General features: G+C 45.6%; 1 protein-coding gene across 1 annotated transcript in view; it reads left to right on the top strand.

Moving 5' to 3' along the window:
* The window catches only part of NUAK1 (NUAK family kinase 1), a 79,376-nt gene extending 70,360 nt beyond the window's left edge, over window positions 1-9,016 (top strand). Inside the window, exons 6-7 of the mRNA XM_061417188.1 lie at window positions 1,421-1,553; window positions 4,452-9,016. Coding sequence (XP_061273172.1) covers window positions 1,421-1,553; window positions 4,452-5,605 — 1,287 coding nt within the window. The 3' untranslated portion in view covers window positions 5,606-9,016. The remainder of the gene's footprint in view (window positions 1-1,420; window positions 1,554-4,451) is intronic.
* The last annotated feature ends 5,619 nt before the right edge of the window (window positions 9,017-14,635 follow it).

Genomic DNA, 14,635 nt, shown 5'->3' with positions numbered 1-14,635 from the left:
ATTTTCTCAATTTGTTATTAAAAACATGGTTTTTAGTGATGACACACTTATTTTATGCATATACCATAATTTATTTAATCACTTACCTAGATTTAGATTGTTTTTAGTTTTTCCCTGTTATAACAAAACAGACAAAACAGAAAGCAAACTGTCTCAGTCTGCAGTGAATCTTTTTGCATGCATTTTGGACAGCATGTATTTTTGATCCAGGAAATACATTAATGGAAATACATTTCCATTAATACATTAATTGCATCTTCTGACTCATGAGAAATGCATCTCTCTATATGCCTAAACCTATCAGGGCCAATGAAAGACGTGTATGTGAGAAAGTCCTTTTGAAAATGGGTGAGTTGTGACTGATTACTCATTTTTAGAAAGATAGTTCTATTTGCAGACAGAGTCATCTACTTAGGATCCTTTAAATAGCAGCCGTTCAGTGGATTGAAATGTTTTCTTCCAAATATTTATCTGTTTGAGAGTGTTTAGGGGCAGGGCAAGAGGGTAGAGAGATGGATGCCAAGAGCCTCCATCAACTGCAGTAAAGTCTTTCTAAAATAAGAATGTAAGGGAGGAGCCTAGGATCCAATTTACAAAACTGCAGAAACTCGACACTAAATTTATCATAGATAACGAATGCTCCTGTGATCGCTGATGGTCTGTTTCCGAGGTTACAAGCTGGCAGCCTGTGATCTGGCCAGCAAGCATACTTTATTTGGCCACGTTAGTCTTTCTAAAAAAGTGGACAAACATTTAATCAGTGGGCGATTTCACATAAAAGTCTGTTTTCTGACTTCTCTTGAAAACCCAAAGGCTCTAATAGTGCTGGGCCTGCTTGACTAAGTGGCACCCACTAGCCAGAGGAGGCTGCCTGCTTAAGATGGGTGACTGCCCGCCACAGTTTGCCTTCAAACCAACACTCCACGTTGTACCCCACCCTGTGTCTTGCCTTGTTCATGTTTGTTGCCTGCTTGGCTCTTGTAGCCATTTGGGTTTGCAGCCTCTGAGCCATTTGAAGACGGTGCAGGATTCCTGAATTAGGAGTCCAGAGATCCGTGTTCCTGTCTGACCTCCATCACTGGGATGGGGCGTCTCCAGAGAAACCATTTAACTCCCTTGGGCCTCTCTGTCAAATGGGGCTGAAAATAACGCAGGGCCCTACCTGTTTCCCCAAATTATAGTGAGGATCAAAGAAGATCATCTATTGAAGAAAGTTCTATGAATTAGGACTGTTTGAAACGGAAAGGTCAGGCTCTGAAGCAGGCCCCAGGTGCACTACATATCAGGTGTCAGGCCATGGTGGGAACCTGGCTGCCAGGTGCTAAATTCCCTTCCTGGGGTCGTTGTGGGTGGCTGCTCATGGTCTGTGATGCTGATGTTTGGGAAGGAAATCTACTTGTCCTGTCTCTCTCTGCTTCAGGTGGACAGCTGGGCCTTGGGCGTACTGCTTTACACTCTTGTTTACGGAACGATGCCCTTCGATGGTTTCGATCACAAGAACCTCATCCGGCAGATCAGCAGTGGTGAATATCGGGAGCCCACGCAGCCCTCAGGTATGCACCCGTGGACAGCCAGCGGCTGGGCTGGGCGAGGCCAGCTCACATGTCCCGCTTTTGTGTCGATGTCTGTAAGGAAGACAGCTGCTATTCCTCTTCTCCCCAGATCTTTGCTGAGCTGACTTGTTAGTCCGCTTTCCCCAAACCTTTCCAATGTGGTACCTGCAGATCAGTTGTTCTACAGAGCAGGCTAAGAGTCCTGTTTGCTTGCTGTGCAAACTTGGGCAAGGCTCTTACCCTGTTTAGATTCTGTTTTCCGCTATTGGTGCACATTTTGGAAAAAGTATTACATGAAATCCCTTCGAGTCTGTGTAGACATAAAATCCCTTGGTAGACTCTAAGTGCACGAGGGTGGCAACTACTCTTTTTCACACCTTGCCCCACTGCAGGTATGGTGCATGGGTGTTGTTTCATTACCATGGCCGAGAACAACTCTGTCCCATTGCCCCCACCTCCTAGCAAACTCAGCGGTTTAAATGACTTCGATGAGCCATGTGTCTTGGTTCCAGATTGGTGAGAGCTCCTCTGGCCTGGCTGGGGTTTCTCCTGCAGTTGCAGTCAGATAGTAGCTGAGGTTGGGGCCAATTGTGGGGACACCTTGGGGTCCCTCTGTGTGGGCTGTCTCTATGAGTAGCCTCCTCAGGCCTGTCCCTCCAGGGAGTAGCCTGGACTTCTTACATAGCAGTTCAGGGCTTGAAGATGGAGGAAGAAGTGGCTGCCAGGTCTTCTTAATGTCTCCTTGGAAGCCAGATAAGGTCACATCTGCCATGTTTTATCAGTCAAAGTGACCAGGGCCATAAGCTCCATCTCTTGACAGGAGAGCATCATGTGGGTATAGAAGGGGTGTGTATAGGTAGTCGACTTTAGAATGTAATTAACAGACCTTTCATATACGTGCATCCTACATGTGTACACACACACACACACACACAAGTTGATTCTCATTATTTGTGGCAATTCAGTAAAGTTGCAGTGAATGCTGAATTCCTGAATACTGAGCCACTGCTCCTAGGGAGATACAGGGCTCGACTCCTGTGAGCCTCTGGTCACAACGTTTTTGTCAATGGATCACTCCATGTCCTTGTCTTTTGTACATTTCTGTTTAAAGATGCCTCTTTTAAACTATACTGTTGATTCATGAACATCAAACTCACAGCCATCAGCACTTTAATTCATTCCTGAGAGCAGCTTGTCTGACACTTGTCTGATACCTGTCTGACATTTTCTCTGCATGGCACCTCACTGTCTTCTTGCCCTTACAATCACCAGACAGCACTTCAGCACCACACTTGGGGGCCATTTCAACAGTGAAATCACCAACAAAAAGGGCAACAATGTGAAAAGCATGAACTAAATGGATTATGAAAAGGACACTTACAGCACAAGAGCAGAAGCAAGAAGACAGTGCCATGTTGCCTGGCTCTGGCTCAGCTGGGAACACACAATGCACAGTGGGGGCAACACATTTTTTGCCCCTCTGTGGAAAGCACCCCGAGTGTTGATTTAGGGGTTACAAATACAGCTTAGTGAGTGGGCAAGTTTACAAATATAGAATCTGAATAATGAACATTGACTTATTTTATATAAATAGATATAGATATACACATATCTATATCTGTATATATTTTTCAACGAGCCAACCTGTGGGGTTTGTTGGAGAAAATTCAGGGTGACCTCTATGGTAGCCTTTTTGGCTCAGTAGCCAAATGGTCCCAACACAGTTTCTGGCACATTACAGGGGTTCAGAGACTATTTCTTGACCGAATGAATGAACATCCTGTTGCTGTACAGAGGTGTGTCTCACCCCCGGCGCCATTGCCAGGCCCCTGCCAGCTACTCATTAGCTGCATAAGTAGCAGAGGGGAGGTGGCACCTTCCCAGGATATAATTCAACCCCCACTGGGGAAGCACAGTTTGATCTTAAAAGGTGATTTATAAGCTGCGAGAGTCAGTTGGTTCCTGTGGCCTCCTCAACATCCCTTTGGGGCTTTCCCTTAATTCTTTGGCAGCAGAAATTTGCAAATGGAATTTTTCAGACGGGCCATAAACGGATAGCAGATAGAGATCAGCTCTCTGATCCGACAGCTGGGTAGGCTGTGGATTATGTCTGAGAGGGATAGGAGGTGAGGGCTGGGTGTGGGTCTCAGCCTGGCTGAGGCCCTGGGGTTCAGGCCAGCCTTGAGTACAGTGCCTTTCAGTGCCCAGGTATGCCAGCTATGAGCACCGCTCCATCCTTCTCTGTCTCTCCGTCTCTGATAAGCCTCTTTTTTTTTTTTTTTTTGCCATTTTAGCCCTAAAATTCCCTCTCTGTGCTGACATACTTTCCCAATGACTCGAGCAGTGTGTATTTATATAAGTCTACCTTTGGAGGACTAAAGAAAGTCATGGTAATCTACACCTGTTTCCCTTTTGGTAAGATGATACCCACCAAAAGAATGGTGGGGCCCTGCTTGGGCTTGGGCCTGGATTCTTTCCTGGTTACCCGGTCTTCCCCATTTTATAAAGATCTGAGTTGATGGAAAGCTCAACAATTCGACATTGCATCACCTGTGTGAAGAAGCATGCCAGGCTGTGACGGCACCCCGGCCTGTGGCTCTGAGTCTGGCTGGTGCTTTCTGATGTCCAGTCTGGAAGGCTGCAGCTTCCCGCTCCACAGTGTGGCTGAACTAGGGCTTCCTTTGGATTTTCCTCGAATGAGTGTCTCCTGGAGTGTCAGCCCTGTGGCAAAGCCCAAAGCTCCCATAAAATGTATTGTTCCTAGAATTCTCCGGTGATCCAGTGGTTAGGGCTCTGCACTTCCATGGCAGGGGGCGTGGGTTCCATCACTGGTCCATGCAGGGCATGGCCAAAAATAAACAAAAAAACTTATTGTTCCTTTTGCGTCTTGTCCCGTAGATGCTCGAGGCCTCATTCGGTGGATGCTGATGGTGAATCCCGACCGCCGGGCCACCATCGAGGACATCGCCAACCACTGGTGGGTGAATTGGGGCTACAAGAGCAGTGTCTGCGACTGTGACGCCCTTCACAGCTCCGAGTCCCCACTCTTGGCCCGCATTATCGACTGGCACCACCGTTCCACAGGGTTGCAGGCTGAAGCCGAAGCCAAAGTTAAAGGCTTGGCCAAACCTGGGGCCCCTGAGGTCGTGCTGGAGCGTCAGCGGTCGCTGAAGAAGTCCAAGAAAGAGAACGACTTCCCTCAGTCTGGCCAGGACTCGGTGCCCGAGAGCCCATCCAAGCTGAGCTCCAAGCGGCCCAAAGGGATCCTGAAGAAGCGGAGCAACAGCGAGCATCGCTCCCACAGCACTGGCTTCATCGAGGGTGTCGTCAGCCCGGCCTTACCGCCCACTTTCAAGCTGGAACAGGACTTGTGCCGGACTGCTGTGCCCCTGCCAAGCCCCCCAGAGGCCGAAGTGCCAGGTAAACTCAGCCCCAAACAGTCGGCCACGATGCCCAAGAAAGGCATCCTGAAAAAGACCCAGCAGAGAGAATCGGGTTACTATTCATCCCCGGAGCGCAGCGAGTCTTCGGAGCTGCTTGACAGTAACGATGGGCTTGGCAGCAGCATCCCCTCTCCCAGTCCCCCGGACCCGGCCAGGGTGCCATCCCACAGCCTCTCCTGTCGCAGGAAGGGCATCTTGAAGCACAACAGCAAGTACTCAGCGGGCACCATGGACCCGGCCCTGGCCAGCCCCGAAATGCCCACACTGGAATCCTTGCTAGAGCCGGGCGTCCCCTCTGAGGGCCTCTCCCGGAGCTACAGCCGGCCTTCCAGCGTCATCAGCGATGACAGCGTCCTGTCCAGCGACTCCTTCGACTTGCTCGACTTGCAGGAGAACCGCCCCACCCGCCAGCGCATCCGCAGCTGCGTCTCTGCCGAGAACTTCCTCCAGATCCAGGACTTTGAGGGGCTCCAGAACCGGCCCCGGCCCCAGTACCTGAAGCGGTACCGGAACCGGCTGGCAGACAGCAGCTTCTCCCTCCTCACGGACATGGATGACGTGACTCAGGTCTACAAGAAGGCGCTAGAGATCTGCAACAAGCTCAACTAGCTCCCGGGGTGCAGGGGTGGTGTGGGGTGGGTATGAGGGAGAGGAGTGGGAATGATGACTGGGCTCTGGAGCTGGTTACCTCTTTGATGGCCGTGACAACAGACTGACAAAGGGATTGGTGATGTTTGGCTTTGGCCAAATTTGAAAGCTGAGTCAGTGCCTATGTGGGAGAGGTGGGCAGTTGGCCAGTCCTGCTGACTGCCAGTTAGAATTGGGATCCTAATTGGCATTTTGCTTTATGGCATCTCCTAGGGGACCAGCTGTCCAGGGGAGGTGGTGTTGGCCAGCACTTCCAGGATAGGGAGGGAGCATATGGGAGAGGAAGCATTTCTCTAGAAGTCATCCACATGCTTCTGGAGGAGGGCAGGACAGACTATAGCCATCTGTTGCGAAATCACTCAGAGCTTGCTCCTTCTGATGTTACTAGCAGGCTTGGTCTGACTGCATAGGGTGGGCATGTCGATTTTAGTTATCTGAGCTTGAATCAGTGATCGATTGATAAGGGCTGCTGGGTGCATTGGTTTGAGTAGCCCAGTGGGAAGGAGTGCTGTGATTGATTAGTAATGGCTGTCATGGGGAGGGGAAGGGGTGTGGGGGCACTCATGCCTTGTAGTTGTCATCCTTGACCTGGCTAAGCCCTGAGAGTGTTAGTGTAGATCCCATGGGATCTATGTTGTCTCTTTTATGCCACCGTGGGGCATTTGTTAATTTGCTACTCTACCTTGAATGGAAGACAGGGCCTTGGTCAGAGAAAGAATGCTCTGGACACTGCTAAGGACTTAGAGTCAGCCCATGGTGATTGTTTGGCTTCTTGTTGTCTGCCTCTTCTTTCCTAGTGTCTGCCTGGCTCTTTAGCACAACCTCCCAAGGGTGGACAGGGGGAAAGTTGGTGGTGTCAGAGGTCAAAACTATGGTGTAGAACAGTACTCGAGACCCTCTGTGATCTTTCTAAATGAACGGAAATTGATCCATACCAGCGAGGGGGCAACTTGTCAATTTCTTTAATGTCTCAATATTAACTGGAATGCTGCCTTGTGGGTTCTCACCTGCATGAATGTTTTGAATTGGATGTGATACTGGCTATAGTCTCCAAAGGAATAACTGACTCAACTATTTACCCTGTTTACTCACAGTAAACAGTTTCCTCATCCACTCAGTGTAGAATCCTCAGAGGTAGGCAAGTTTGCTTCTGGGTGTTAGAGCGTAGGTGGGATATTTGAAGGAGGAAAGTCAAGTCAGGCAGAAGGTGTTTTCCCCCTCAAATCTAGGTATTCTCTGTCATGGGTTTGAACCCCTAGACTTTGAGGGAAAGGTTCCAGCCACTCAAATGAATAAGCTGCTGAAAGAGCAGAGTGGGTTGGGAGGAAGAAAGTGGGAGAGGGAACATTTCCCTGGACGTCTTCCTGATGGTTCTGGAGAAGGCAGACGAGAGGTGTGACAGGACTCTTATCTTGAAAAGTCACATAACTCACTTGTGTAACTCCTGGACACCCACATTGCAGGTGAGAAGACATCACTCCCACGGTGCGACATCTTCAGATACTGAGTTTGGGATTGATGGTCATATTTGGGAGTTTGGGACGACCTCAGATTCTACTGGCCCCAGCTAATTGAAACTCTTGTTTCAAGATGGTCAACTTCTGAAAGCCACCTGGATATTTAAGAAGAACTAGTCTTGGGGGGTGTTTGGGGGGAAAACCAACATGGGGAGCTGAGATTGGAATTTACCTTCAGACACTAAGAACATTAATTAGAATGAAACTGCCCTTTGCCAAAGGAGATGGCTCCAGTTCTCCCCTTGTCACCAGCTCTGGGGTTTTGGCTTGTGCATCCCTTCGGGTTGAGCCGAGTAGTGTAATATGGGAAGCTTTGCGGGTTTCCTTTCATTCAATTCCACCTCCTTCCTGAATTCCAATATAGGTTCAAAGGGAAAAAAACCTATAGCTAGCAAATTGTATGTGGGGTATGTGGGTGCGTGGAGGGCATTCTCCAACCTCTAAAGCTCCCTCTTCCTTGTATCACTTTATGCAACCTTTTCTGGACAGCCTATACTGCCACATTGCTGGTCCCTCATGCATGGCAGCCTGTCTAGTTGGTGGCTGTCAGTGTGACTTAGGTATAATATCTACCTACTGGTTGATGTAGTTTCCTTTTGCCCAAGTGATTGTGTCTGTTTGGTATTTTCCATCCTTATAATCTTTAAGTAAAAGTGACACTATTAAGGAAAGTCATTCTATCCCTAGCCTCCAAAAGAGAAAACATGTATTTTCTCTTTCTCAGCAGACCCAGACAGTGGATTGTGGCAAAGATGGTTCTCCACTCAGAGGCAGAGACTGCATTGAGTCCTAGTCTGCTGGTGGTCTTAGGCACCTGCAGTATTTCAGGGGCTGAGTTTTCTCTTCAATGAGGGCTGGATTAGCTGGTCTGTCAAGTCCCTGCCTAGTTCTGACATTCTGCTAACGTCCTCTGATTCTGGATATGATGTTGACTCTGTCCTTTTAAAGAAAGAAAAAACTTGGAATAGAGGGAAAAGACCGCAAAGCAGCTCCCTTCCTTCTTAAGTAAGTCCTCTCATCCCTTCCAGCCAAGGAAATCATGCTTGATTTATTTCCATGGAATTACAAGTGAGAGACACTTTGATGACCTGGTGGACCAAGCAGGAGATTCGAGGTCAGCTCTCCTGGTCCTTTCCTTGCCTCCGTGGGCCTTTCAGTGTCTTAGTTTACACATCTGCCAAAGGAGTAGAGTTAATACTTCTTTTTACAGGTAAATTTCAAGGCATGATCAGTTTTCAGGAAGTGCTTCAAGACCTCAGGTGAAATGAAAATGCCAAGTGCTCTCTGAATTTCCATCCCTGTTATAAGGTGCTGCTTCTGCAGATGGCAAAGAGTACCTCTTGGGGTGAAACTCAGGTGAGTGTAGGCCAAGCCTGTTGTCTTGAGTACAAATGTGAATGACTGACTGACTGCTTATTGCCAAACTGGAAATGTTCTGTAGGGATTTACTGGCATGGTATCATTCCTAGAAGAAAAAAAAAAAAGAGAGAAACTTGACTGCACATTTTTTTTTTTTAATCCATGTTGTGACTTTTATTTAATTTCTGTTTTTTTTTTTGGTAATAAAAAGTTGACTTTTTTATTTGAATTTGTCTTTTTTTATTTATTGGTCTGAAAGGCATTTCAAAGGTATTATAATAATATATTGGTGTAATTTAATTGGTGCAACATGCTTTATGGCTCCAGTCAAAATTGGTTTTCATTCATTTGATTGGTTTGAGCCCAGGACAGCCTATAGGGGATTAAAAAAAAAAAAAAGCTGGATAACCACCCAAAATGTTTGTATTTTCATTGGAAACTGATTTTGTTTTTGTTTGTTTTTATTTTTAAATTAAATAAATTGCCATGAACTGAACTGGAAACTTGTGTCTTTATTTGGTTGTTTTTCTCTTAGTTAAGAGATAGACTGGGTATTAAGTAACAGAAACCCACCCATTAGCTTAAGTACAAAAGGGAAATTTCTTCAAAGTTCTCAGAAGAGGAAATGTAGCTGGCAGTGCAGTTGGAACCAGGAATTGAAAAAGTAGGATCCAGGCCCTCTTTTCTGCTCCTTCTCACAGTCTGATTTTATTATTCTGTTTCCATAGCCTTACTTTCTTCTCCCAGGTTTTAATGACCCACCTTGGCTTACCCGATAGCTTACAAATTCACATGTTCTCAGTTTTAGTTTCCAAAAAGTTGACCAGGTTCCTGCAACCTGTACTGGAGATAGCATCAAAGGTTAACTCAGCCACACTTGCTTGCCATGTCAGCCTCCTCTGCCTGCACCCTGCCAGGGTTCTCTCCATCTGGGCAGGTGTTGTCTAGTTGCAAAGAAGTGTCAGACTCTTTTGTGACCCTATGTACTGTAGACCACCAGGCTCCTTCTGTCCATGGAATTTCCCAGGCAAGAGTACTGGACTGGGTTACCATTTCCTTCTTCAGGGGATCTTCCTGATCCAGGGGTTGAATTCATGTCTTCTGCATTGGCAGGTGGATTCTTTACCACTGTGCCACCTGGGAAACCCTGTTGTAGAGGCTGAATCAAATGTGACATGTAAAGGGTAGCCAGAAAATAGAGCTGTCTGGATTGCCACAGCTAACATATTGTAAACTATGTCAGTGAGGTTATGTGAGGTTAATGTAAAGTGGTAACTTTCAGGAAAATCAAGAAAATTAGTATTAATTGAGCTTCTACATGGGTGCTCGCTTCATCCTATTCAGTGGCAAGTGGTATAAACCCAATTTAGACCATGTTAGGGCTTCCTAGGTAGCTCAGCAGTAAAGAATCTGCCTGCAATACAGGAGTCATAAGAGACTTTGGTTCGATTCCAGAGTCAGGAAGATCCCCTAAAGGAGGAAATGGCAACCCACTCCAGTATTCTTACCTGGAGACTCCCATGGATAGAAGGAGCCTGGTGGGCTACAGTCCATAGGGTCGGGAAGAGTCAGACACGACTGAAGCGACCCTGTTACCTAACAAGACAAATTTACTGCTTCGTGCAACTGAGAAGTCCAAGATGTATGTCTCAGGCACAGCTGATCCAGGAGTTCAAGTGATTCCTCTGTCTCTTTTTCACTGACGTTTGCCGGATGTAAGCTTTATTTGGGGGCAAGTTCTCTCTGCATGGCAGCAAGAGAGCTCCAGCTAGTAACAGAGTTATGTAGTCCTCTTAGAGTTTGATCCTAGAGTCAAGAGAGATGTTTAATATATTAACTTTTATGTGCCAAAAAAGGACCGTGATTGGCTTTTTGGGGTCACATGTCTCACTCTGACCCAATCACAGAGCCCATGTAGAGAGATGCTCTGATTGGCTAGCCTGGATCATGTGCCCACCCTTGTGGTATACTTGAGTGACAGCTCCTTCAGAATCACAGAGTTGGGGAGGGCTGCTGTCTGAAAAGAAGGGATGTGTAAACCTGACAAAAAGTGACCCATATTTGTTGCAACTTTTGGACATTAATTTCCTCATCTATAAAATAGCATTAAACGATCCTAACTTTCAGAGTTATTGTAAAGATTAAATGAAATAAATCACTTAATACAGGATCTGACACAGATCTCTTGTTTAATTTATAAACAAGAGATCAGGAAAGGCAATATAGAGAGGAAATACATTTTTTAGGAAGATTTTTAGCTGTACAATCAGGTATAACATCAGAAAATTCAGCTGAGACTGGTTTAAACACTACAGGGGCTTTAGTAGTTCATATATTTGGGATTTTAGATAGGACGGATATCATGGTTACTTAGGTCTAGTGGGAAAAATGGATAGTAAATAACAAACACCAAAAATGGATAGTAAACAAACACCCCCCACACACACACACACACAAACACCACCCCAAATTAGATTGCAGTGACAGCTATAAATTAAATGGATAGGGCCCAGAATCAGAGAATTAAGGGAAGGCTACCTCTTGTAGAAAGAGTAGTCAGGGAGGGCATCCCTGAAGAGATGACCCTTGGGGAGAGGTCTGAAGATGAAGAACTAACTATACGAAGAGTGATCATTCCAGGCAGAGGGAACAATGTATGCAAAGGCTTTAGTGTCTTTAAAACAGAGCTTTATAGGGTTAAATTCAGGTCCATTTGTATAGCACAATCATGATCCAGGAAGTCTGGTGTTTTGCTAAACATATGTGGCCACGTTCTAATGTGAACTGGCTGTGATCATTTATGATTCTGTGTATCCTTAATTACAAATGGCTGCTTCCTCTGACAGGTGGTCCCCAGACGAGACATATGCCAGGACATGCAATTTTCAAGGAGAATATGTTTCCACTGCAGAAAATCGCTGCCAATGTATTGACATTTATGGAGAGGGTTCTTTTTTTTTAAATTCACAGAACCATGTGAAGTTTGGGGCATGGACGTGGAGCAGTGATGTTCTATAAAGATCAGAAAAATGCAGACTAAAGTTTTCATATCATAAAACCTGCCCCATTCTATCACAACTGTGTGGTTCCAGTAAGGAATTGTGTAGAAAATTAGCAATCCATTTTATTTTAAAACTGACAGTTATTTTCTTACTGATAAAAAATTTACACTTCCTGTCCCTACCTGACTGGGAATAGCAACTCTATCTTGACCAACTGGCTCCTCTGTCCACTCCCTGTGCTAGTTTTCATTTTTCAATTAGTCTGGATGGGCTATGTTATATTAAAGTAGCCAACCCTGAAATGTGGGTTACTCAGGGGCCCTTAGTCTCACCAAGTGCAATATAACTTGGGCAGCTCTTCTGAGCATGCCATCTCCACGTGGGCACTCCAGGATCTGAGCTTCTTTCATCCTGTGGTTCTGTCATCTTGGGGTCCTTCTTTTCTATCTATTCCAGTGAAGGCAAGAGAGAGCACAAGTCAGGACTTCTTAATGATCAGGACTGGATGTGGTGTTCATCATTAGAAATCAGTCACCTGACCCCAACCTAACTTCCTGCATAGTCTTCAAGTATATAGTACTTAAAAAAGTGAAAAGTAAAATAAAATCAGATGGACCCATAACAATGGCTCTGTCATAACTTCCACCTGTTTACCATGGGTGAGCGGGCAGCATAAACAAAAATCAGTATTGTTAATAGCAACCAGGTACCTACTGAGCTGCAGCATTGAGTCTTCCCTTTAATGCTTTACCTCTTTTAATGTTCCTTGTGTTTCCTTATCTCTGGTTTTTAAAGATGAAGGGCTTCCCTGGTGGCTGAGAGAGTAAATAATCTGCTTGTAATGCAGGAGACCCAGGTTTGATCCTTGGACCAGAAAGATCCCCTGGAGAAGTGAATGTCTTACCCACTCCAGTATTCTTGCCTGGAGAATTCCATTGACAGAGGAGCCTGGTGGGCTACAGTTCATGGGATCGCAGAGAGTTGGACGCAACTGAACAACTAACACTTCAAAGATGGGGAAGCAGTCCTGGAAACATACAGTAGCTTGTCCAGATCATCCAATGGTTAAATGTGGACCTGGGTTCCAATACAAACCAGACTGACCAGCTTCTGAGTCCAAGACTTTAATTGTTCTATTGTGCACCTGGGATGATCCTTCAAGTCAGGCTCCTTGATCACATGACCCATCCTGTCACCATTCCTGTTCATGGAAATGGCATTTCCATGCAGAAGCTAAGTAGATACCATCAGAAATGAAGATGCTGGCCCAAGTCTGTGCATTCTCCCAACAAACATGGAGGTTCTAGAAGACCTGATATTGGCATCAGGTTCTAGAAGACCTGATATCAGTAGATGGAGTTAACATAGTTGACTCAGATTTGTTTATGCTAGACTGGCATGGGATGAACAGTGAGTCTTTCCCATCCTGAGAACCTGCTGGGTCTTAGAACTCAGTAAAGAGGACATAGGCCTTCAGTGGCCAGGTCCCTTCTGTCCAAAGCTATGTAATCAGGTGTGTCCCCAAAGAGGGCTCCACACATTCTTTCCTGTGCTAGTGTGCCTAACACAACCCTGCTCCTAGAGACGTGAGAGCACAAAGCAACTTCTTGGAAACATATGGAAACACAGGATATCAGTCTGGGTTGCATGGATGTGCTTAGGGTCAGGCACAGCAACAGCATCTTCAATCACACAAGACGCAGAGCATCACCGTGTCTTCAAAGCCTAGAGCAGGGGGCCATTGTACAGGCATGGTTCCAGTTGGACTTCCAGAGGAACTCCTTGCGGTTAGGTGAAATTCAGGGTGGGAAAAATTCATTTACGAGGCAATGGAGAAAAGGAGCTCCCCAAAATGGCCATCCTGAGAAAGTCCTGCAAATTGGAATTTGTGAATCACTGAAGCTAAATAACATCTGATTCAGCAGTGCCTAGGGCATTCCAGAAGCATCAGCCATCAGACTTTGGAGCCCAGACGAAAGATGCATGCAAAGCAGAAAGCCAGATGTGGACCTCTGAACCAAGCCTGCTGGTTAGCTCCAAGGAGGCCATGGCTGTGGCTTTAATCCCTATGAAGTACAGATGGTCCCAGGTAGTGGGTGCTGCTTTAGGCTGACTTCTCATAAACACCATTTGGGGCATCATGATGATGAATTAAGACACTTGGGGGAAAATGCTTCCCCTTTGAGAGAAACAACTCATAATCACATGCTCAGGTCCTTTTGGGATCCAGAATCATGGTGGGTCGGAGGAGACAGGCAACAAACAAACAAACACACAATGTGACAGATGATGATGAGTCAATGGAAGAAATAAAGCAGGACAAGGAAATGGGGATGGGATGAGGAGCAGTATTTTTGGTACAGTTGTCAGAGAAAGCTTTATTGATTAGGTGACAGTTACGCAGTAAGCCCTGCAGCTGTGTACTGAGAAAGTATTCAGCCAGAGGAAGCATCAAGTGCAAAGGCTTTGAGTAAGGAGTACATTTGAGGAACTCAAGAGAAAACAAGGACCAGGGTGACTGGAGCAGAGGAATATTAGGAAAATGACTGGAGATGATGCCAAGGAGGTAGATGGCTGTGTCATCCCAAGCCACAGAAGCCCACATGGAGTATATGGAGAGATTATTTTCCTGAAACTTGCAAAAATATGGCCCAAGGATGGCTAGAAATCCCCCAGATCTTCACAACTACATATCAGAGTGAGAACAGACCTTTTTTTTTGGTAAACTGATGGCTCTGCAGTTTACTGCATCCAACTTTAATCACAATCTACCTTCAAATAATATTATACCACTTGATATAATGTAAAAACTTTCACTTCCTCTACTGTTTTTACCCATTTTACTTTTACATGTTTTAAACCTCACAGTACATTACTGTTTGTTTTAATTATCTTAATATTATCTTTAAAATAGAGTTAGCTTCATTAAAGAATCAGACCATATAATTCATGTGTACTCCTGATTTCACTTTTGCTGTATTTTTACTACTTTGTGTGCCAAGTTTCTCTTTCTGGTATCATTTTCCTTCTTTATGAAAAAACTTTCATTAATATTTCTTTTAGTAATGATTAGCTGGTAACAACTTCTCTGAGCTTTTGTCTGACAGAAATCT

The sequence above is a fragment of the Bos javanicus genome, chromosome 5, assembly GCF_032452875.1.
Source record: "Bos javanicus breed banteng chromosome 5, ARS-OSU_banteng_1.0, whole genome shotgun sequence".
NCBI classification, from domain to species: domain Eukaryota; kingdom Metazoa; phylum Chordata; class Mammalia; order Artiodactyla; family Bovidae; genus Bos; species Bos javanicus.
The sequence above is the reverse complement of the archived record's forward strand: the minus strand, read 5'-3'. Positions and strand labels throughout refer to the sequence as shown.